General features: G+C 37.2%; 1 protein-coding gene across 4 annotated transcripts in view; it reads left to right on the top strand.

Moving 5' to 3' along the window:
- LOC138698520 (LIM domain only protein 3-like) overlaps positions 1-25,595 on the top strand; it is a 1,357,283-nt gene that overhangs the window by 1,300,621 nt on the left and 31,067 nt on the right. For all 4 annotated transcript variants that reach the window (XM_069824505.1, XM_069824504.1, XM_069824508.1 and 1 more), the window contains 2 exons: positions 14,434-14,612; positions 23,543-23,667. In XM_069824505.1, coding sequence (XP_069680606.1) covers positions 14,434-14,612; positions 23,543-23,667 — 304 coding nt within the window. The remainder of the gene's footprint in view (positions 1-14,433; positions 14,613-23,542; positions 23,668-25,595) is intronic.

The following is a 25,595-nucleotide window of genomic DNA, read 5'->3' as shown; positions in this document are numbered from 1 at the left end:
CCACGTTGTTGTTGCACATATTTTCCGCGTCAGAAGTTCGCTTTGCCAGGAAACGTTGAGTTCAGTCAGCAACATTTAAGACAGGCGCTCACTTACTGGAACGGATTCGTTCGGCGCGTTCGGATTTTTATTATTTGCACTATTTTAAATGGGTCATCGCCAATTGGTAGTATCGCCTCTGTCCAAATGGCCGGATTCCGTTCAGAATTTTGACAAACATAGAAAGATTTCCGTACGGGCCAAAAATAAAATAAAAAGAATGTTGTGGCATTGCAAGCAGCGTATTCCGTATCTCACCGGACCGGTGGACAACAATGACGTCACGCTGCTGCGAAATAGGAACAAAACTGCTGGAAGATTGGATGGATATCATGGCGGCTGTACAAGTTGTTGTCTGTGCTACTCTAGCAAGATTTTGCGAAATTTCCATACTGTCATCTTGTTCAAAGAAAAGAGAGCATAAACAATAATTTATTTCTTGAACCGGTAGTAATAACTGGTCCGTTGACATGTTCGCTCATAAGCCATTAACATATTGCTTTACGTTGTGCTCATTACAAACAATACAGCAGAACACACCGCCATGACACAACAGTGCACGATGTCATTCGTCTGCTAATTCCCGCCCTATACAAGAACCAATCAGATATTCACTGATGGCGGCTGATGGAGACTGCCATCTCCTCTGCAAGCGGATGGAACCGCTACGACATCTGTGGAGCATCAGTGACGTCATCGTTGAAATTCGGAACACCGTGATGCCATCAGATTGCTCAGCGCTGAGATTTGGAATACGCTCAAGGCCTCCAATCGCTGTAATATTGAAGGCATAAATGAAATTGATACGCGAAAAATACATCATCCTCAGACCTAACAATTTTATTTGCAGGTTCAGTCCATAACAGTACAAGGAAATAATGTTCTCGTTCCATCGGTAAATAAAAACGTTATTACTGCAAAGGAATTATATATATATATATATATATATATATATATATATATATATATATATATATATATATATATAAATTATACAAGTTGGGTCAGATGCAACAGTGTTCATGAGTAGGATAGTTATATATAATAAAAGTAATATAATGCAGTTATATGTACAGTTTTTATTTTATTTATTTTTTTTTTATCAAAAGTGACATGTGACAAATTAACTATTCGGTCTTGAAAAGAATGCTGAGCCAAGGGTTTGAAGTTGGATTCTTGTTTCTTCGGTTTTTGTGAAGCTCGTAGATTTTGAAGTTTCTTGCGTAGCTTAAGAAATTGAAATCTGACTTTGTTATTAATACGTAGGAAAATTTCTTTTTGAATGAGTTCCCATTTTATGGGATGTATAGCATTGAGTATGTTAAGGTTTCAGGTTGATTTCATCTTTCTGTATAAAAGTTGATTTGATATCATTTATTAACCAAGTTCTTGTGCAAAATTTGTCTATGTGTTTAGCACTTTGGGAATGTATATTTGGTTTAATGTTGATGTATTTGGGTTTTAAATCTTCCTTTAGGCATGTTTTGTTAAACCAAAGATTTAAAACCCAAATACATCAACATTAAACCAAATATACATTCCCAAAGTGCTAAACACAGACAAATTTTGCACAAGAACTTGGTTAATAAATGAAATCAAATCAACTTTTATACAGAAAGATGAAATCAACCTGAAACCTTAACATACTCAATGCTATACATCCCATAAAATGGGAACTCATTCAAAAAGAAATTTTCCTACGTATTAGTAACAAAGTCAGATTTCAATTTCTTAAGCTACGTAAGAAACTTCAAAATCTACGAGCTTCACAAAAACCGAAGAAACAAGAATCCAACTTCAAACCCTTGGCTCAGCATTCTTTTCAAGACCGAATAGTTAATTTGTCACATGTCACTTTTGATAAAAAAGTAATATTGAATGCATAAATGAAATTGATGACGCGATGCTTATTTTGTCAGTCCAACGGTATGAAGAGCTTTGCAATTTATCAAACTGGAATTATAGCAGTGTAATATGCAAGAAGAACATGGATAAATAAATCATTCTATTAGTCAAGTGCAAGATTTATGCAGTACAACGACGATGTTTTGAATACACTAAAAGAAAATGCTTATGTAATAAGATCTTAAGGTAGGTTATGACAACGAAATAAAGAGGAAAAAGGTGTGGTTCACGGAATATCATTTAAATAACGGAAAGAAAATTTCCGGTTAATGTTCACCAAAGCATTAAGTACATAATTATGACTATACTATATAACGTCTTTGATTATGACCGCGTTGCAGTTTTATTTGTGGCCTAGAGAAAATACCTAGCCTTTTACGAAAAAAAAAAAACTTTTAGGGGCCATGAAATTATTCACCGCTTTAATTATACTACCGTCTATCAATATTACGAAACAAAAACTGTCATAAAGACCATGACCGACTAGAAACATCGATACCGAAGAGATAAATCCATTTGGCCGTGATGAAACAAAAGAAAATGCGAGAGAGATTTTTGTTCGAGATAAAATGGACACATAATTTTGATGACCATACTGTTAGTAACTGGAGATCGCTTGTAAGATCTGTCTTAATCTTCTATGTAGAAATGTCGTCCAAGCAAATTGGTGTTCCATGGGAAAATCATTGCAATAGATGAGAGTAACAGTGGTGCTATCTCTCAGTAATGTTCAGAACGAAGGAGGTAGAGAGAAAAAGAAACAAATTTCTCCTTCTAACGACACCATAGACCAAAATCATGTTCTTATGTTGGCAACATTGCGTATGTAGTTAAATTTGGTGGTAAACGTAACGGCACGGTTCAAAGCTACCGTGGTAATTCTCCAGTATAGCGGTATTTTGTTTATGTAAAATAAATAATTTTGAATTCAATGACAAAAGCACAACGAATTTATATATCAGCATAGTATCTGGAACTATAAATAATATATTTTCTTACATAGAACATGGTAATTAAATGATTTCATGCATGTATATATTTTAAATAACAGTTCAATAAAATAAATCATAAACAGTTATATTATTTTCTGTGTGATGAATGTAGATACTGTATTGTTGCGAAACACATTAATATAAAGGGTGCGTCAGAAAGAACGGATGGATTTCAAACTATCGATACGCAACGAGGAGAGAGATATAGTGAGGGGGACCACGACTGTTGGGTCGGCCATAGAATGCAATTTCAGTTGAGAATATGGTGTTGGTCTGGTGTACAACGTGCTTTCAGCGTAGAGACATTTTTGAAAAATGAAGAGTCTGTGATCGCCACTCAGGACTCATTTCGACATCGGATGTCACGCTAGGATTCCAACTCGGAATACAATTTTGCGGTGGGTGGTTTCATTTCGTATCACAGGTTCAACATTAAAGAAGAAATCACCTGGACGAAATTCTGTTGCACTGAGATTGTCCGAGGCTACGGTAAGATCTCGCGCCCTGCGACTTCTTTTTTGGAACCATTTGAAGGCGTAAGTTTGTAAACATCGATCACATACACTGGACGAACTGAAGACAGCGATTCGCGAAGAAATCGTGGCAATTGCACCAGCTATGACTGTGAAAGTGATGGCGAACAACAGAAAACGCCTCGATGCCTGTATTGAAAGCCAAGGACATCATATGGATAATGTTGTTTTACATAAATCAACTGCATGTATTGGTGAATATGTTGATAACAATAAATTTTTGATTTGATGAATCTTTACAATTTTCTTGCCATGTGAAATCCATCCGTTCTTTCTGACGCACCCTAGTAAGATAGTATGTGGCATCTTCGTGTAATGATTTTTATAGTGTAGGAAAAGCTCCTGGAAATATATAACTTTCCCATTCTTATTTGCTGTTAGAACAATCCTGTTTGCGTCATTGACAAAACGATGGAAGCAACCTAGGAGTCTTTTCTTGAATACAGAAACGTTGAAACAATGTATATAGAACAAAATGACGATCGCATCTCTTCAAATGGGGTGAGGAGACGCATTCGTCTGTTTTCAATTGCACTGGACTCCGCTGCGCTGCGCTACCTACGTCCTATATCTCAAAAGAGAAAGAGAAAGAGCAAGAATGCCCCGGTTTATATGAATCTTTCTTTCCCCTTGACCCCCTCCCCTGCAGGCCCCCTCGAATGGAAGAACAAGTGGCCCCGGCTATTAGACTTCGAGTTGGTTTGGACGAGTGCGACGGAGCTGTTCCGATATCGTACCCTCAGTGCAACATCGGCATAAGGAGCTCTAACACGATTCTTTATAAATCACTTGTGTATTTCTCGTTCATTTTTCATATGCCAGTAGCGACATAGCTACAGAAAAAGGCTATGGCGTCTTAAATTTAATCTGAGTTTTGTGTGTACTGGCAGTGACTGGTTAAAAAATCATGGACAGGGCAATAATGTGTTTATCTAATGCCTACCCACTTCACTTGCGTGATTCGGGTTCCGCATATTACGGACAGATGGCTGGACTGTGACACATTTTCAAGTTGCACACCACTTTGACGGACCACAACGGACCACGGACTGAATAGTTTTCTTAATAGGTTATTTTACGACGCTTTATCAACATCTTAGGTCAGCGTTTCTCAAACTTTTTTGAAGTGGGGACCACTTTTTAAAGTCATTACAGTTCCGCGGATCACCTTACTCTTGTTCCCTTCAAAAGCAAATTTATCATTTTTTTTTTGCATATTTTAATACCAGTATAGGCCTACTTATATATTGTACGAAATGGAAATATAACAATTGGAGATTTATCCTTCGAAAAGGTGGAAAAATTCAATTATCTTGGAGCAACACTAACAAATATAAATGACACTCGGGAGGAAATTAAACGCAGAATAAATATGGGAAATGTCTGTTATTATTCGGTTGAGAAGCTCTTATCATCCAGTCTGCTGTCCAAAAATCTGAAAGTTAGAATTTATAAAACAGTTATATTACCGGTTCTTCTGTATGGTTGTGAAACTTGGACTCTCACTCTGAGAGAGGAACATAGGTTAAGGGTGTTTGAGAATAAGGTGCTTAGGAAAATATTTGGGGCTAAGCGGGATGAAGTTACAGGAGAATGGAGAAAGTTACACAACACAGAACTGCACGCATTGTATTCTTCACCTGACATAATTAGGAACATTAAATCCAGACGTTTGAGATGGGCAGCGCATGTAGCACGTATGGGCAAATCCAGAAATGCATATAGAGTGTTAGTTGGGAGACCGGAGGGAAAAAGACCTTTAGGGAGGCCGAGACGTAGATGGGAGGATAATATTAAAATGGATTTGAGGGAGGTGGGGTATGATGATAGAGACTGGATTCATCTTGCACAGGATAGGGACCGATGGTGGGCTTATGTGAGGGCGGCAATGAACCTTCGGGTTCCTTAAAAGCCATTTGTAAGTAAGTATACTTATATATTAAAATGTAATTAAGGTTTGGTACTTTGGTCCTCTGTTATGAATTCGGGTGGTCCCTGGCTGGGTTACAGGCACGGCGCCAGATGTACAGGGAAAAGATGGCGAGAAACACCACGTTGATAGTGCTTTAAATTCCTCTTTTGTTTCTAAAAGTAGAGTGGGAAGTCGGTAGACGGGTAGGGTAAGAAATTTCATAAAATGTCAGTACTGTGAAAAAAAGTTAAATTTGATTGCCATGTGAGATTTTCAAACTCTGAGATTTTAAGCTGTAGTGTGATACGCAATTCGTTTGAATTTTATTTTTTATTCTGTCTTCTATTGAAGGACCACAAGGGCAGACCTCGAGGAGCACAAGTGGTCCGCGGACCATAGTTTGAGAAACGCTGTCTTGGGTTATTTAGCGTCTGAATGAGATGAAGGTGATAATGCTGGTGAAATGAGTCCGGGGTCCAGCACCGAAAGTTACCCAGCATTTGCTCATATTGAGTTGAGGGAAAACCTCGGGAAAAACCTCAACCAGGTAACTTGCCCCGACCGGGAATTGAACCCGGACCACCTGGTTTCGCGGCCAGACGCGCTAACCGTTACTCCACAGGTCTTTTTTCGCTGCTTCAATATTTTAGGTATTTTTATTTAATTTTGAGGGTATTTTTTGATCATTTTTTTTTTCTAATTTTAAAGTGATTTTTTTTAGTTATTTCAGTTAAAGACTTCAATGACGAACAAAAATTTCCGTATAATTATAGGAAAAGTCGCAAAATTAGTACTGAGACTATGCCATTCAAATGCGGAATCTGACAGGATTTTCTTCTGTCTTGCATGCCTTCACGAGCAATTAGCTCACTGAATGTAGAGCGGTGTCTCTGAATAGTGGCCTTCTATTGTAAACAACACGAATGTGACCTCCAGATGCACCGCTGTACCGCTGGCTGTCTAACCTCCCGGCGGAAAGACGACATCGTTAGCGTCCAGTAACGCGATATTATCGCGTCGAGGACCGCAGGTTCCTATTCTTAGGGCCGATTGTATAAACCATTTAATCTTAGGTCAGAGGTTAAATTGATCCTTGTTCTAGCTGAACTTGGAATTTTGTGTTGTATAAAGTCTAATCTGAGATTAATTTGTCTCAAACTAAAGTCAACTTTGACTGAAGAAATTTCTCCGATTAAGTTAGATGATCCAAGTTCAGTTAGGCCTATTTCTTTTCTTTTTGAAATATACCAGTGGCAGACTGTGCAAATAGAATAACCATTGTTATTAATATTAATAGATATAGTAGTTACACTTTATATATATATTCAATTTCTTGCCTTAATACACAAACAATCTTATATTTTATAAGGCTCTATCGTGTACAGCAGTATCAATAATTATATTATGTTTATAACAACCATTAATTAATTATTAATGATCGTGATAGGTACATTCATAAATTTTCAATTTGTCGTTTTATAAAGCTTTATTATGTTTAGCAGTATCAAACACCATAACATGATAACAATTTGGAGAACAGTCAACCTTCTTCTTATTGTCCGCCATTATTTACATTGCACAAATAAACCAGTGTCTCCAACAGAGTGTACGGAAAGTCGTCAAAAAGTAGTTGTAAAGTCGCTAGATTTCTCAGTATCAACAAAGAAAGATTAAATTTTGTCACTATTGGATGCTAAAAAGTTCGCTAAACCCCTATTTAAGCAATACAAAAGTTAAAAGAAATTGTTACTGAAAAAGAGTTAAAGTCGCTAGATTGGCAACACTGAACAAACTTGTACAATATGGTCGGCGCATCACATATTTCACCTGCTCATGCGATGTTGCCAAATCCTTTTCACGTGAACTTAGATTGCATTTGAACCAAGGTAATTTGATCGCAGAAAAGTTTTATACAATAGAAGAAGAATCTGAACTCGGTTCACTTTTCGATCTTCGATCAAAGTTGATCTTTAGTTAGGGAGTTTTATACAATTGGGCCTTAAAATTATTGCCTCGACCCACTGTGTTCTCCCCCACAGAATATGTATTTAGCCTACTTGAAGGACATTTTTTATATACTTGTACCTTAAAATCTATTAATGAAGTCCACATCTGTGGAGTAACGGTTAGCGCGTCTGGCCGCGAAACCAGGTAGCCCGGGTTCGATTCCCGGTCGGGGCAAGTTTCTGGTTTAGGGTTTTTTCGGAGTTTTCCCTCAACCCAGTATGAGCAAATGCTGGGTAACTTTCGGTGCTGGACCCCGGACTCATTTCACCGGCATTATCACCTTCATCTTATTCAGATGCTAAATAACCTAAGCTGTTGATAAAGCGTCGTAAAATAACCTTCTATAAAAATCTATTAATGAAATCAAATATCTTAATAAATTATTTTTTGTATAATCCTGAAAAGAGATCCATCACTGTGGAATAACGGTTAGCATGTCTGACCGTCAAACGAGTGGGCCCAGATTCAAATCCTGGTTGGCCCAAGTTACCTGGCTGAGGTTTTTCCGAAGGTTTCCCTGAATTATTTGAAGCAGAATTGCTGGGTAACTTTCGGCGTTGGACCTTGGACTTATTTCGCTATCATAATTTTATTACTCTTCGTTTTTAATAGAAAAAGGAGCATCTTCTGCGGACGTCTGGAAAAAATAACTAAAGAAGAGACTAGTGAAGTGCTTTGTGTGCAGTTTGGGGCAGAAACATGGGCATTAGGAAGCATTTGAAATGTGGATATGGAGAAGAATGAAGCGTGTGAAATTGACAGATAGTATAAGAAAATGGAGCTGTGCTAGAAAGAGTGGTGAAGAAAGAATAATACTGATTAGGAAGAGAAAAAACAAATTGGCTGGGTCACTGATTAAGAAGAAACTATCTACTGAAGGGTACACTGGAAAGAATGTCAGAAGAACATATGAGATGATAGAAAAATAGAAAACATTAAGATATATGGATCATATACGGAGACTAAGAGAATGGTTTAAAATAGGAAAGATTGTAAAATTCTGGACTTACAATGAAAGATTTCTCTTGGAGAGAACGGAATGAATGAACGAATTAATTAATTAATTACACTTCCTCTCTTTCATCATCGTCTACGGTTCTTCTCCATATTTCGGGCTTGCTCCGATTCAGAGTCGACAGCGGACCGCGACCGAACGTGGACTCCGTGGTATTTGTGGTCATTAGTTGCTGGTGGTAGTGTTATGTACCGTGGGCTCTCCCCTGGGCTTATTGGGTTGAGGGGCCGCGTTGATGCCTGCGCGAAAAGGTAAAGCATTCTGAAAGCTGTAGAGGAGTTCCGAGGCAACCCTGGGGAATTCTTAGTGCGGGTAGTTTCGATACTTTCTGACGCTACTAATATGTATATGTGTATATATGTATATGTACAGGGACATCATTTTATTTTTACTAACATTTTTAATATTAACCTGTCTATACCTTTAGAGAACCGGAAACACCGCTTGCTCCCCCCTCCAAGACTGGAGTTCGATGATACTGGCGTAAAACACAAATCGCTCTACCAGGTATAGGAAGGAAGAAAAGTAGTTCATCCATTTACGTAAACTAGGAAATATCGCGATTTTGAGTTTGATAATTTTCATTAGGTTTTTCTTAAATCAAAGTACAGTACTGTATTAAGAATAAGTGTTTTTACTCACGAAGTGAGTTATCCATGCGAACGTATTCATTATGCAGTGTATATTATACTGTCTACAGCACATTAGCGTACAATACAGAGAAAGAAGTTAAATTGAAAAATAATCATAATATGAATATTTAAACACAATTTTGAAAATGGTGGCCGTTCATTTCGATACAGGCTTCAGTTCTTTTGTGCATATTATCGCACTATAGACTATTGCATCTAATTCCAATTGCCAGTTTCGTCCTTCGTACTAGTAACTCATGATGAAATAATTCTGTACCTACTCTACGTACTGTAAATTCAATCTTCACTTCTGCCCGACCCGAAAATATAAAATTACTCAGACTCAGATGCTATCTACTGTCCGTCCAAGTGGTTATGCCGCAGGATTGTCGAAAGGGAGGAAATCACGTGACAGTTAATTACTTAACGAGACCCTTTTATTTAAGTTAAATTAAACAGCTGTATAATATTACGTAAACTTCCAATTCCTAAGAGAAATTAATGTTTTCAGAAAAGAGCTAAGACAGCCCAGCTATTACACAGGGGCGAGCAGAAGCAGGTGGGGGAAATCGGGATGCGACGTAGGCAAACGGACAGTACCTGTGCGAAAATATGATTCATTATTGAAAGATCTTTCGTCACTGGAAAACGCGAACATATTTCTGGAACGTACTATACTCAGTAACTCAGTACTGCTTACTATCTGCGGTCTTGGTTCTGTGTGGAGTTGGAACTTCCTTAGTAGAAGGGGTGGGAGTGAAGTACATTCAAAAACTCAGGTACAATAATACCTGAGTTTTTGAATGTACTTCACTCCCACCGCTTCTAATAATGAAGTTCATCTGTCCTCCACACAGATCCAGGACCGCATATACAGTCATAGTAGCCTTACGGTCATAGTAAACAGTACGTTCCAAAAATATGTTCGCGTTTTCCAGTGACGAAAGAGCTTTTAATATTGAATCATTTTCGCGTACTGTCTTCCATTTGCCTACGTCATATCCCGGTTTCCCCACCAGCTTTTATTCGCCAGCTAGTGGCTGGACTGTCTTAGCTCTTTTCTGAGAACATTAATTTCTGTTAGGAATTGGAGGTCTACGTAATATTATACAATTGTTTAAAATAACTTAAATAAGAGGGCTTGGTTAAGTAATTAACTGTCACGTGATCACCTCCCTTCCTACGACCCTTCGACATAACCACTTGGACGGACAGTAGATAGCATGTCTGAGTAATTTTATATTTTCGGATCGGGCAGAAGTGAAGATTGAATTTACAGTACGTAAGGTACTCTTTTATAGAGTAGGTACAAAATTATTTCAACATGAGTTACTAGTACGAAGAACGAAACTGGTAATTGGGATTAGGTACAATAGTCTATAGTGCGATAATATGCACATTAGAACTGAAGCCTGTATAGAAATGAACGGCAACCATTTAAAAAAAATTGTTTAAACATCCATATTATGATTATTTTTCAATTTAACTTCATTCTCTATATTGTACGCTAATATACTGTGGACAGTATAATATACACTGCATAATGAATACGTACGCATGGACAGCTCAGTTCGTGAGTGAAACCACTTACTTATTGTTAATACTGTATGTATTTTGATTAAACGAAAACCTAATGAAAATGATCAAACTCAAAATCGCGATATTTCCTAGTTTTACGAAATGGATGAACTACTTTTCTTCCCTCCTATACCTAGTAAAGTGATTTGTTTGTATATTACGCCAGTATCATCGAACTCCAGTCGTGGAAGGTGGTAGCAAACGGCGTTGATCCAGAGGTATAGGCAAGTTAATATTAAAAATGTTAGTAAAAATAAAATGATGTCCTAGTTTTACGAAATGGATGAACTACTTTTCTTCCCTCCTATACCTAGTAAAGTGATTTGTTTCTATATTACGCCAGTATCATCGAACTCCAGTCGTGGAAGGTGGCAGCAAACCGTTGATCTAGAGGTATAGGCAAGTTAATATTAAAAATGTTAGTAAAAATAAAATGATGTCCCTGCATCATATATATATCATATGTATGTATATGTGTATATCAGTTTATATATACACACAAAGACCTTTAGTGTAACATGTGGCCTACGCTCGATCATTCTTGTAGTTACTGGCCCCCAATATGAAAAGTTTGGGCGCCCCTGCCCTATAGGAGCTGTAAGGCAAAATAAGTCCACTAGAACCTGCGTAGCCTCCGTCCCGAAAAAACCTACACCTAATTTTACTTGCATTTCCGGTATTCGAACCCGGGTCTCCAGGGTGGGAAGCTGACTCAGTCTCCAGCCTTTCGGCACAGGCTGCACCTCCTACGCCCCTGGTGAAGACCGTTGCGCCACTCTTGCACGTCCGACGCTGCTCTGGCGGGACTGTCCGATGTTATTACTTCTCTAGGCTGCCTGACCAGTGATATAAGTCACATACATACCCGAGCGCATCATATAAAAAGTCGGAGCCTTATATTGCGAGCTACAAGGGGGTCTGTCCCCGTCTCTGTCTCTCTTGCTCCTTCCCTGCATGACTGATGCTATTTTCCATTAAGTAAAGTAGTCCGGGTCTCCTATATTACTCTAAAGAATGTATGTAGTAGGCTTTTTATTTAATATTGCTGGTGCTGCTGCGATATGACTCTGCACTTTTCTATATCATCGTCCCATCCCTCTTTCTTGCGAGGAAATATAAGAGATTGAGGTAATGCTTATAAATTTAACATTGTCACTCTTGGAAGAATTGCCAGAGTTCGTTCATTCCGTTACTAGTTTATTGGTGCTCTCAGCCAGCTTGGATAGCCTAGTAGGCGACGGTTAATACCGATAAAGATTTGTACAGCGCTTATGTAAAAATTTTTTAATCCTACGATGAAAATCTAGTGTGTTATATAGACAGGTAAATGGAATTTAAACAATAATAGTGTCATATATATGAGGAAACATCCAACGTTTAGGAGCTGCATACAGGCTTGATAGTAAAAAAAAGGAAATAAATTAAACCTTAACTTCTGGAGAGATATTATCCAGGATCCAACAAATACACTGACCTCTGGCTTCTTTCAAAAGGAATTAAACTTTTAACTCCTGGAGAGATATTTTCTAGGATCCAACAGATAGGCTGACCTCTTGGCTTCTTTCATAAGAAATTAAACCTTAACTCCTGGAGAGATATTTTCCAGGATCCAACAGATAGACTGACCTCTTTCTTTCTTTCAAAAGAAATAAAATCTTAACTCCTAGAGAGAGATTTTTTCCAGGATCCAACAGATAGACTGACCTCTTGCTTTCTTTCAAAAGAAATAAAACCTTAACTCCTAGAGAGAGATTTTTTTCAGGATCCAACAGATAGACTGACCTCTTGCCTTCTTTCACAAGAAATTAAACCCTAACTCCTGGAGAGATATTTCTTTCAGGATCCAACAGATAGGCTGACCTCTTGGCTTCTTTCAGAAGAAATTAAACCTTAACTCCTGGAGAGATATTTTCCAGGATCCAACAGATACACTGACCTCTTTCTTTCTTTCAAAAGAAATAAAATCTTAACTCCTAGAGAGAGATTTTTTTCCAGGGTCCAACAGATAGACTGACCTCTTGCTTTCTTTCAAAAGAAATAAAACCTTAACTCCTAGAGAGAGATTTTTTTCAGGATCCAACAGATAGACTGACCTCTTGCCTTCTTTCACAAGAAATTAAACCCTAACTCCTGGAGAGATATTTCTTTCAGGATCCAACAGATAGGTTGACCTCTTGGCTTCTTTCAAAAGAAATTAAACCTTAACTCCTGGAGAGATATTATCCAGGATCCAACAGATAGGCTGACCTCTTGCCTTTTTTCACAAGAAATTAAACCTTAACTCCTGGAGAGATATTATCCAGGATCCAACAGATAGGCTGACCTCTTGCCTTCTTTCAAAAGAAATAAAACCTTAACTCCTAGAGAGAGATTTTTTCCAGGATCCAACAGATAGACTGACCTCTTGCTTTCTTTCAAAAGAAATTAAACCTTAACTCCTGTAGAGATATTATCCAGGATCCAACAGATAGACTGGCCTCTTGCCTTCTTTCACAAGAAATTAAGCCTTAACTCCTGGAGAGATATTATCCAGGATCCAACAGATAGACTGACCTCTTGCCTTCTTTTACAAGAAATTAAACCTTAACTCCTGGAGAGATATTATCCAGGATCCAACAGATAGGCTGACCTCTTGCCTTCTTTCACAAGAAATTAAACCTTAACTCCTGGAGAGATATTATCCAGGATCCAACAGATACACTGACCTCTTGCCTTCTTTCAAAAGAAATAAAACCTTAACTCCTAGAGAGAGATTTTTTCCAGGATCCAACAGATAGACTGACCTCTTGCTTTCTTTCAAAAGAAATTAAACCTTAACTCCTGTAGAGATATTATCCAGGATCCAACAGATAGAGTGACCTCTTGCCTTCTTTCACAAGAAATTAAGCCTTAACTCCTGGAGAGATATTATCCAGGATCCAACAGATAGGCTGACCTCTTGCCTTCTTTTACAAGAAATTAAACCTTAACTCCTGGAGAGATATTATCCAGGATCCAACAGATAGGCTGACCTCTTGCCTTCTTTCACAAGAAATTAAACCTTAACGTCTGGAGAGATATTATCCAGGATCCAACAGATAGGCTGATCTCTTGCCTTCTTTTACAAGAAATTAAGCCTTAACTCCTGTAGAGATATTATCCAGGATCCAACAGATAGACTGACCTCTTGCCTTCTTTTACAAGAAATTAAACCTTAACTCCTGGAAAGATATTATCCAGGATCCAACAGATAGGTTGACCTCTTGCCTTCTTTCACAAGAAATTAAACTTTTAACTCCTGGGGAGATATTTTCCAGGATCCAACAGGTAGGCTCACTTCTTGCCTTCTTTCAAAAGAAATTAAATTTTTAACTCCTGGAGAGACATTTTCCAGGATCCAACAAATAGAATAAACTAAAGTCCTAGCATACCGCTTGGTAAATTAAGGTTCTCTTGAGCGGATATTAATAATAATAATAATAATAATAATAATAATAATAATATACTGATATTAATTAATTATTAGTATGTTCGAATTTCACTCGCTTCCAGTAAACGGCTCAGAAATCTAGAACAATATGAATTCTCAGAATTTTCTCTACCGACAACAGCTGTTGCTGCTGCCAACATAACAGAAAATCACCACCAGTTGTGGTATTTCTCAGTATCAAAATTCGAAACGAAGTTGACAAAAGAAAATTCAAACCTTCAAACTAGAAAATCACCATAATCCACTAGCGCATGTAGTAATGGGAGAAAAATGGTATTAAGGAAGCTGATGCGGAGTATAGCTGTTGTACTTGTTTCAGTTGTGTTATTTAGTTTGTTTGGCGTGTTGCAGAGCAGGGCGCCGGGGAGCAGCAGACTGCTAGTGGTCGTGCCGCGGTGTCGGTGCAGGGCGCCGGCCCCACCGCCGCGTCTTCAGCTGTGGCCTCGGCGGCCAACACCGCGACGGGCGTCGGCGGGCCAAGGGAATGCGCCGGCTGCGGCAAGCGCATCACAGAGCGCTACCTCCTCAAGGTAATTCATTGTCATGTGTGTATTATCCATATCCATTAATTTCATTCGTAGTGCTCTGCCCAAGGGCAGGCCTTTCACTGCAAACCCAGCATTTTCCAGTCTTTCCTATTTTCTGCCTTCCTCTTTGTCTCCTCATATGATCCATATATTTTAATGTCTTCTATCATTTGATATCTTCTTCTACCCTGAACTCTTCTCCCGTTCACCATTCCTTCTAGTGCACCTTTCAGAAGACCGTTTCTTTTCAATCAGTGATCCAGCCAATACTCTTTCCTCTTTCTGATCAGTTTCACCATCATTCTTTCTTCATCCACTCTTTCCAACACAGTTTCGTTTCTTATTATTTATTTATTTATTTATTTATTTATTTACTTACTAATTTACTTAGTTATTTATTATTTATTTATTTAATTATTTACTTAGTTATTTATTATTTATTTATTTATTTATTAGTTATTTATTTTTTATTTATTTATTTATTTATTTATTTATTTACTTAATTATTTATTATTTATTTATTTATTTATTTATTTATTTAATTATTTACTTAGTTATTTATGTATTTATTTATTTAACCTGGTAGAGATAAGGCCATTAGGCCTTCTCTTCCCCTCTACCAGGGGATTACAACTACAATATTAAGAATACAATTACAATTATAATTACAATTAATATTAAATTTGCAAATACAAAAAAAAATCAAAGTACTAAAAGATTAACTTACTTACTTACGCCCTCACATAAGCCCGCCATCGGTCCCTATCCTGTGCAAGATTACTCCAGTCTCTATCATCATACCCCACCTCCCTCAAATCCATTTTAATATTATCCTCCCATCTACGCCTCGGCCTCCCTAAAGGTATTTTTCCCTCCGGTCTCCCAACTAACACTCTATATGCATTTCTGGATTCGCCCATACGTGCTACATGCCCTGCCCATCTCAAACGTCTAGATTTAATGTTCCTAATTATGTCATGTGAAGAATACAATGCGTGCAGTTCTGTGTTGTGTAACTTTCTCCACTCTCCTGTAACTGATTAATAAAAGCTAGACAGTTTGTTGTAAAATCTAAGAAGAGAGAAAAATTCTTTTTATTAATTAAGTAAAAATTAAACCTAGTCTACGCAGTAAGAAAATGCTTAATAAGTTTGCTTTTGAACGCTACTAAATTCCCACAGTCTCTGATTCTATCTGTCCATTTCACACGCTCCATCCTTCTCCATATCCAAATTTCAAATGCTTCTGGTCGCTTCGTCGTAATGTCCATGTTTCTGCCCCATATAATGCTACACTTCACACAAAGCACTTCACTAGTCTCTTCCTTAGTTCTTTTTCCAGAGGTCCACAGAAGATGCTCCTTTTTCTATTAAAAGCCCCTTTGCCATTGCTATTCTCCTTTTGACTTCTTGGAAGCAGCTCATGTTACTGCTTATAGTACACCCCAAGTATTTGAAGCTGTGCACTTGCTCTATTGCCTCATTTGGAATTCGCAAGTTTACCTTCTTTAATTTTCTTCCTATGACCATTGTCTTCATCTTGTTGGCATTTATCTTCATCCCATACTGCTCACAGCTGCCATTTAGCTCCAGTAGCATATCCCTTAGTATCATCTCCTCTTCTGCTATCTTATTGGGATTTCCCGGTCTTTGATCTGGTCAAAAACTCTGCTACAATTGATATTTAACCCTTGCGGTGAATTTCGGTGACGTCCGAAGGGCCTAATTAGTCAAATCCACCCTCCTTACCTCCAAGCTGGGGCCCCCTGGGATCTTTTAAGATGCGAAAGAGAGAGTGGTGTGCGGAAAGCACCGGGATGCTACCGCATTTACGTCTCCCAAGAAAAATTGCAAACATGGCATGATCCATATGAATCTTTACAGTTTACATGAGTTATTTTCCTCTGGAAGATAGTATAAACTTAAAATTGAGTTTAATGATTTCAGTGGCTCTGAAAGAATCTATATTGATACTCCTGCCATCCATTGCTGACTATTATGACTATTGTTGGCTATTAATAATTACGAGTAGTTGGCAGTCTCTAGTTTTTGCAGTCATAACACGAACATACAGTTATGAATTCAGCAGAGTATTTTTATTGTGAAAACATATTGGAAGATAAATTCCTTTATCCAAACACAACGGGCATTTCGAAGAGAATTCGGTGTGCGTAATATTCCAACCAGGCCAACAATTTTATCGACGGCAAGAAAGCTGGAGGCAACTGACTCGCTCCTCAGCGAGAGTGGAAAAAACAGACTGCAATGAGTCAAGGTTGTTTTGATGGTATTCGAGGACGTTTAGTGAACTCACCAAAGAAATAATTGCGCCGATTGAGCCAGAAGATAGGTGACTCGTACCATACTCGAACGATTCCAGCGTCTTCATTGAGCGCCTAATCTAAAAAATCTATGGCCCCCCAGATCACCTGACTTAACCTCTTCGAACTTCTTATGGGGCTAACTTAAGGACAAGAATAGACGCGGTAATTTGCTGAACTCCGTGAGGCCATTAGAAATGAAATCAGCTACGTTGACGAGGATGCACTTCGGAGGACGTCACGGAATATGGTGCGACGAGTACAGTTGTGTATGGATGGCAGGTGGAAGACATTTTCAACATTTAAGACTGGTTCACAATAAACCGGGAACGGAAACGAGAACGAGAAAGGAAATATTGTTAAAATAAATTTATTTAAATGTGAGCATTCACAACAGTTAATTGTGAATGCTCACATTTAAATACATTTATTTTAACAATATTTCCGTTCTCGTTCTTGTTGTCGTTTCCGTTCCAGGTTTATTGTGAACCAGTGTTTACTCTGAGGAATCTCCCACAGTTACTCTGCAATTCAGAGCAGATTGCACACGTTTGCTATTATTGGTTCAGAAGTTATAAGTCATTAAAATTGTAAAGGTTTGTATGGGTCGCTCTGTAGAATCTATGCATTGAATGCAGAGGTATCAACAATGATTAATTCAAACGCAAGTTACAACTGTTAAAAATTAGGACCAAATATGGGAGGGTTGGCAACCATAGTTATATGTGCTCAAACGAGTTTTATTTTACGTATATACTCAGGTTAAAAATAATGTACATCCAAAATAATATGGTATCTAATCATACTCATAGTTTAAAATCAAAGATTTCATAGCCTCGAGCGAATAAAGTAATAATAAAAAATAAAAATTTCACCTAAAGATAAAATAATAACCCCAAAATAAAATGTTTTATCTCAGTTTTTACAGCACCCCACGAAGCTCTGACCTATTCACAAACTCAAAATCGGCGTATAAGACGCACCCTGTTTTTCAGGACCATTTTCAAAGGAAAAAAGTGCGTCTTATAATCGAGCAAATAGGGTAATTAAATATTTTAGTTTCTGTTGTTCATGCAATTATTGTAAATATTTTAAAGTAAAATTATTTAATATTAATAGATTTGTAGAAAATATCAAGGGAATGCATAAAGATTGCTCAGTTTTCATCCACAATTTTGCAAATTAATCAATGTTAATCAAAACACTTCTTTGAAAGTGTTAAAAATGCATTATAAAGAAGAATAAATAAATTTTAAGTGTGCCATATTTCATTTCGCCAGGACTGAAATATGCCGAGATGTAAAAGTTTCAATTATTATCGGTACTTACTTATAAATGGCTTTTAAGGAACCCAAGGGTTCATTGCCGCCCCTACATAAGCCCGCCATCAGTCCCTATCCTGTGCAAGATTAATCCAGTCTCTATCATCGTATCCCACCTCCTTCAAATCCATTTTAATATTATCCTCCCATCTACGTCTCGGCCTCCCCAAACGTCATTTTTCCTCTGGTCTCCTAACTAGCACTCTATATGCATTTCTGGATTCGCCCATACGTACTACATGCCCTGCCCATTTCAAACGTCTGGATTTAATGTTTCTAACTATGTCAGGTGAAGAATACAATCCGTGCAGTTCTGCGTTGTGTAACTTTCTCCATTCTCCTGTAACTTCATCCCTCTTAGCCCCAAATATTTTCCTAAGAACCTTATTCTCAAACACCCTTAATCTCTGTTCCTCTCTCAAAATGAGAGTCCAAGTTTCACAATCATACAGAACAACTGGTAATATAACTGTTTTATAAATTCTGACTTTCAGGTTTTTTGATAGCAGACTAGATGACAAAAGCTTCTCAACCGAACAATAATAATAATAATAAAAATAATAATAATACTTACTTACTTACTTACTTACTTACTTACTTACTTACTTACTTACTTACTTACTTACTTACTTACTTACTTACTTACTTACTGGCTTTTAAGGAACCCGGAGGTTCATTGCCGCCCTCACATAAGCCTTCCATCGGTCCCTATCCTGAGCAAGATTAATCCAGTCTCTACCATCATATCCCACCTCCCTCAAATAAATTTTATATTATCCTCCCATCTACGTCTCGGCCTCCCTAAAGGTCTTTTTTCCTCTGGTCTCCCAGCTAACACACTATATGTATTTCTGGATTCGCCCATATGTCCTACATACCCTGCCCATCTCAAACATCTGGATTTAATGTTTCTAACTATGTCAGGTGAAGAATACAATGCGTGCAGTTCTGTGTTGTGTAACTTTCTCCATTCTCCTGTAACTTCATCCCTCTTAGCCCCAAATATTTTCCTAAGAACCTTATTCTCAAACACCCTTAATCTCTGTTCCTCTCAAAATAAGAGTCCAAGTTTCACAACCATACAGAACAACCGGTAATATAACTGTTTTATAAATTCTGACTTTCAGATTTTTTGATAGCAGACTAGATGACAAAAGCTTCTCAACCGAATAATAATAATAATAAAAATAATAATACTTCCTGAGCAAGATTAATCCAGTCTCTACCATCATATCCCACCTCCCTCAAATAAATTTTAATAATAACCTCCCATCTACGTCTCGGCCTCCCTAAAGGTCTTTTTCCCTCTTGTCTCCCAGCTAACACACTATATGTATTTCTGGATTCGCCCATATGTGCTACATACCCTGCCCATCTCAAACATATGGATTTAATGTTTCTAACTATGTCAGGTGAAGAATACGATGCGTGCAATTCTGTGTTGCGTAACTTTCTCCATTCTCCTGTAACTTCATCCCTCTTAGCCCCAAATATTTTCCTAAGAACCTTATTCTCAAACACCCTTAATCTCTGTTCCTCTCAAAATAAGAGTCCAAGTTTCACAACCATACAGAACAACCGGTAATATAACTGTTTTATAAATTCAAACTTTCATATTTTTGATAGCAGACTAGATGACAAAAGCTTCTCAACCGAATAATAATAATAATAATAATAATAATAATAATAATAATAATAATAATAATAATAATAATACTTACTTACTTACTTTTAAGGAACCCGGAGGTTCATTGCCGCTCTCACATAAGCCCGCCATTGGTCCCTATCCTGTGCAAGATTAATCCAGTCTCCATCATCATATCCCACCTTCTTCAAATCCATTTTAATAGTATCCTCCCATCTACGTCTCGCCTTCCTAAAGATCTTTTTCCCTCCGGCCTCCCAATTAACACTCTATATGCATTTCTGGATTCGTCCATACGTGCTACATGCCCTGCCCATCTCTGGTTTTAATATTTCTAACTATGCCAGGTGAAGAATACAATGCGTGCAGTTCTGTGTTGTGGTAACTTTCTCCATTCTCCTGTAACTTCATCCCTCTTAGCCCCAAATATTTTCCTAAGAACCTTATTCTCAAACACCCTTAATTTCTGTTCTTGTCTCAAAGTGAGAGTCCAAGTTTCACAACCTTACAGAACAACTGGTAATATTTCTGACTTTCAGATTTTTTGACACCAGACTAGATGACAAAAGCTTCTCAACCGAATAATAATAATAATATTACTGGTACACTTAATAAAATTGAAAAGGTACCTCTCCCCTGATGAATTTTCTAAACAATTACATTACAATTCAGAAGCGTGGGTGAAATGTCTAACTTTGTCTTGTCGAGGGGAAGAAATCATAAAATGTTATTGCACAAAAAAAAAAATTGTAGCCGATCTTTACGTACAAGTCCCCAAATTATACTCTATGTTTGGAATCTGTACAGCAGGGCTGGCAATTGGCTTCCTGTATGACCGTTTTACCACAGTCTACTATATACAGTCGCGAAGCTCAATATGTAGTAAAAATGCAAACATGGGTAGTTGCCCAACACTAAGATCGCTACTATCGCCTCATCATCGCAGATCTCTCTCCTAGCAGCCGACAAAATATGTTACACTTTCGTTGCCGTGTTCTTTTGGAAAAAATTAACACCTTCCTTCCATTATTGAAATATTAAATGCATAAAGTTAATTTATTATTTTAATGAAGTATATTAAATTCCACCATAAACTCGAAGATACCTGCAAGAAATAGGTTAATATTATTTTTGTTTGTGCAAAACGAACTGAAATTTACTATAATCGCTTCACTCATTCAAGATTATAGCGATAATTAACTATGAAACCAATAAATATTAATTTGCATTTCTCTTTACAACAATAATAATGGAAATATGAATTAATGGAGTAGCTTACGTGTACCGGTACTTGTAGTGTAGGCTTACGTAGTTAAAGTGGGATGAGGTTAAGCAATAATAATCACACCAGAATTGGAAATAAAACGTGATCAATAAATTTTATTGTAACAGACTTTTTCTATGTCTCTAGTAAAGCAACAAATAAAAATAACAACAAAATTAACAGCTGTAATTAAAAACATATCCTTTGATGAAAAAAGTAGGCCTAAGCAATAATAATCCCACCAGAATTGAAAATAAAACGTGATCAATAAATTTCATTAAAACAAACTTAATTTTTCTACGTCTTTAGTAAAATAACACATAAAAATAATAACAAAATTAATAGCTACAATTAAAAATATATCCTCTGAAAAAAAAAGTAGACCTAACCTTTATTTCTCTGGAAATTTAGCAGCCTAAGTGACAGAACTTTAACCGATATCTAATGTCCTTTCGGTTAGACTGAAACATTTCATTGTGAAATTTAAGGATATAATGTATTCTAACAGTCACAAAGAACTTCAAATTAACAGTTTTGTTTCTGCATAGTTTCTGAATCTTTCGGAAATCGGATAACTCTGGCCTCTTTCTCTTACTGTTGCTACAATTTATAGCACTACAAACGTCTCCTCTTTGTCCCATATTATTATTCCAATTATTATATTTTAGCCATTAACATTTTCATTATAGCCAATAACGAACATTTCACAAGCATCAATGTGAAATACGCAACGAGCTAGCACTCGATAGAAATACGACACAGTCCAAAGTCGACCATGGACAGTCTATTGTTTCTAGTTGCTCACCGCTTGGAGCGCTTTATCACGAGATTTGCAAAAAAACACCTCAAGCTTCGCGACTGTATATAGTAGACTGTGGTTTTACCTTTAGGGGCACGCTCCAGTTCTGTATTGTCAACGTGGGGAGTACTCCTTGCCGGCTCTGCTGTAGAGTATACGAAACAAAAGAAGTTCTCTCTGCACAAGTGATGAGCGGAAGGGTATGGTCAATGACCACTCTGGGGGAAAACATTGCTTGAAGGGAACGAGCGACTGCAGAGAGGAGATAATTTCTATCTGAACTCAAAGCATTTAAGATGCTACACTTAATGCCCATTCACAATGAAAATTAAACATAACCGTAACATAGACACAGAAGTTTGCGGCCAGGTTACCAAATGGGATCATTCACAATGATTCACATAAACACTGACATTAACATTGCCGTTAGACGTTAACATGAAAGTTTGCAAACTCCAAACGTTCATGCTTATATTTACGTGGTTTTCAAAAAGTACACAATCGTGGAGCGCTGAAGTATATGACAGAATATGAGGAAATGATGTCGTTGTTATGTTTCCATGGCTACCAAGTATCTTTGCGGTTATGTTTATGTTCCCATTGTGAATTTATTTATTTATTTATTTTATTACTAGTAAGTTTGAAATGAAATACAATGAAAGATAAACTAGCCCACTCCTGAATGAGTAAGACTCGTGCTCAGGAGGGGATTCCAATACAGACAAAAATAAAATTAAAATTGAGAATGAATGCAGATTAAATAGTGTTTAATATGTTTAAACCCAAACTATAAATCCAATACAATTTTTTTATTTTTTTTTATTAATTTGGAGAGGATTCGTAGTTAAAATAATATTGGAATAATTTTTTTTTAATAATCTGAGACCTTGACTCATGCCATGATAAAAAGCTGCATTGGTTTTACATTTTGGTTCACACAAAAGCAGAAAATTCATATTTTTAGTTCTATATTTATGTAAGACCTTTCAAGGTTATTAAAATTTATATGAAAATATTTTAATAAAATAAAATAATACATTTGTTTAATATTGAAAACTTTGAAGTGTTTAAACAGCAATTCAGTTGGGTAATCTTTCTGCTTTTTAAACAAATTTTTAATACTTTTTTCTGTAGTAAAATTAACGGATAAAGGTTGGATTTATAAGTTCCGCCCCAACCTATGATACCGTACATAGATATAGATTGAAATAATTGATTTTACCGTATCGTTTACATTTTTAAGTTAACGGTACGTTCTGTTTAATTTCCATTGTGAATGAGCCTTTACTGTTAATACGGTATCACCTCTTGCAATGTGCATCTTACCCCTTAGCAGCCGCGAGCCGATGCTGCCCGCAACACACTCCCACACTGCTAGACTCTGACCATTCGGTTCTCTCCGTCTCCACCCAAATGTGCCACTAACTCTACAAATTCCAGACACCGAGTATACGTCATTGTTACTTGCTACTCAGTAATATTAGTGTAATGATCGAGTTCCTTCACCTTGACAATAACAGAAGGATGGCATGTCTAACATAAAGAAGATCCACCCCTAGGGATCAAGTGTTGATGTGTTTCAGGCACTGGATATGTTCTGGCACGAGGATTGCCTTAAATGCGGCTGCTGTGACTGTCGACTGGGAGAGGTCGGCTCCACGCTGTACACCAAGGCGAACCTTATTCTCTGCAAGCGCGATTACCTCAGGTTAGTCACATATTAGTATATCAGACTTGTCTGGTAATGCTACAATTGTACAGGGCATATCAAAAATCCGGTAACACTTTCAATATTTTATTACACAAAAACTACTAATGATAGCGCTTTCAAACACACATCAGTTTAAAGTCAAACTCTCAAAGTTCTGTTTAAACGTTACAGAGATTCAATGTGTGAACCACGAGTGACTCGGCAGATGTCCAAACGATAATCAAATTCTTCCCATACTCTTTTCAACATATCCTCTGTGACCGTGGCGGTAGCTTCTCGAATTCTGTTTTAGTTCCTCTAAATCACGTGGCAAAGGCGGTACAAACACACGGTCCTTTAGGTACCCCCATAGAAAAAAGTCACATGCAGTCATATCGGGTGACCTTGGTGGCCATGTCATGAAACATCTGTCCCTTACTCCAGCATGTCCTATCCAACGATCAGACATCTCCGTATTCAGGTAAGCACGAACTTCATTGTGGAAATGTGGCGGAGCCCCACCTTGCTGAAAGATGAAATCGTCATCGAGATCTTGTCTAAGTTGAGGCACCAACCATTGCTCCAACATGTCCAGATATGAATGTCCAATCACAGTAGCCTCAATGAAGAAGAAAGGTCCGTACAGTTTTCTTGTGACAACGCGCAGAAAACATTCACCTTTGGTGAATCACGCTCATGTTCAATGATTCCATGAGGTTTCTGTGTACCCCAAACACGACAGTTGTGCTTGTTAATTTTCCCACTCGTATGGAATGTCGCTTCGTCGCTGAAAATTAAGCGGCTGAATAACTTTGAGAGTTTGACTTTAAACTGACGTGTGTTTGAAAGTGCTATCATTAATAGTTTTTGTGTAATAAAATATTGAAAGTGTTACCGGACTTTTGATATGCCCTGTATGATCACTAGAGCTGAGATATCGGTATCTCCATGAAAACATATTTTGCCCTTTACTTAGAACGGTAATATTTTCATATCTACAGGGTGGGCTAAAGAAACGGGAGATTTATAAATAGTGAAATGAAACTTCAGATATTGTATTAAATTAACTTTTATTATATGAAAATATATAATACAGTATGCCATTTGCATGTAACTACTACTTTTTGAAAATTACATTCTTCAAATGCCGTCCACCAACGTGCATAGATTCCTGTAATCGCTCTTTGAAGTTTCTCATTACACTTTGCAATATTTCGACTGTGATGTTTGAAATTTCTTCAGGAATTGTTGTTTTCAGTTGTTCAATGTTTCGCGGTTTGTTTGCGTATAGGTACGAGTACTTTACTTTTAGATACACCATAAAAAGAAATCACATACACTTAAATCGGGGGATCGTGCAGGCCATGCAATGTCTCATTTTCTCGATATGACATGATTCCCAAACAAATATCGCATTTCCGTCATAGTATGTGCTATTGCATCGTCTTACTGAAACCGAGTTTATCTGTTAATACGAACATTTTTTCTTTTCGATATACCACTTAAAATCTGAATGATTATTGAAGGTTTCTTCTTTAGGGTTGAGCTTGTTTCTTCTAAATTGCGAACTCAGGTTTTAATCGCATGTGAACAGAGCACAGGATCATGACGATGAAGTTGAAAGTAGCGGCTATACTCTCTACGAGCAGCTTCTGTGCATTGACCATTTAGATAATAAGATTTTACAGCAAATCCTCGTTTCTCTCCAGTCCAATGCTCCGTGTTTAATAAATTGCAACAATCAGGCTTAATAATGACAATGAACCTAAGCCTACTAAAATAATCCATGTACTACCAACAATAAAATCAAAATTTCCCGTTTCTTTGGCCCACCTTGTGTATGTTTCAAGTGCAATACATTACTTCAGTAGAATTTTATAGTACATAAAATGAATATTTTGAAGGTTAATGCATATTTTAGAGGTTCAAAATATAATTATGTAATG

This window comes from Periplaneta americana, chromosome 4 (genome assembly GCF_040183065.1).
Source record: "Periplaneta americana isolate PAMFEO1 chromosome 4, P.americana_PAMFEO1_priV1, whole genome shotgun sequence".
Classification (NCBI taxonomy): domain Eukaryota; kingdom Metazoa; phylum Arthropoda; class Insecta; order Blattodea; family Blattidae; genus Periplaneta; species Periplaneta americana.
The sequence above is the reverse complement of the archived record's forward strand: the minus strand, read 5'-3'. Positions and strand labels throughout refer to the sequence as shown.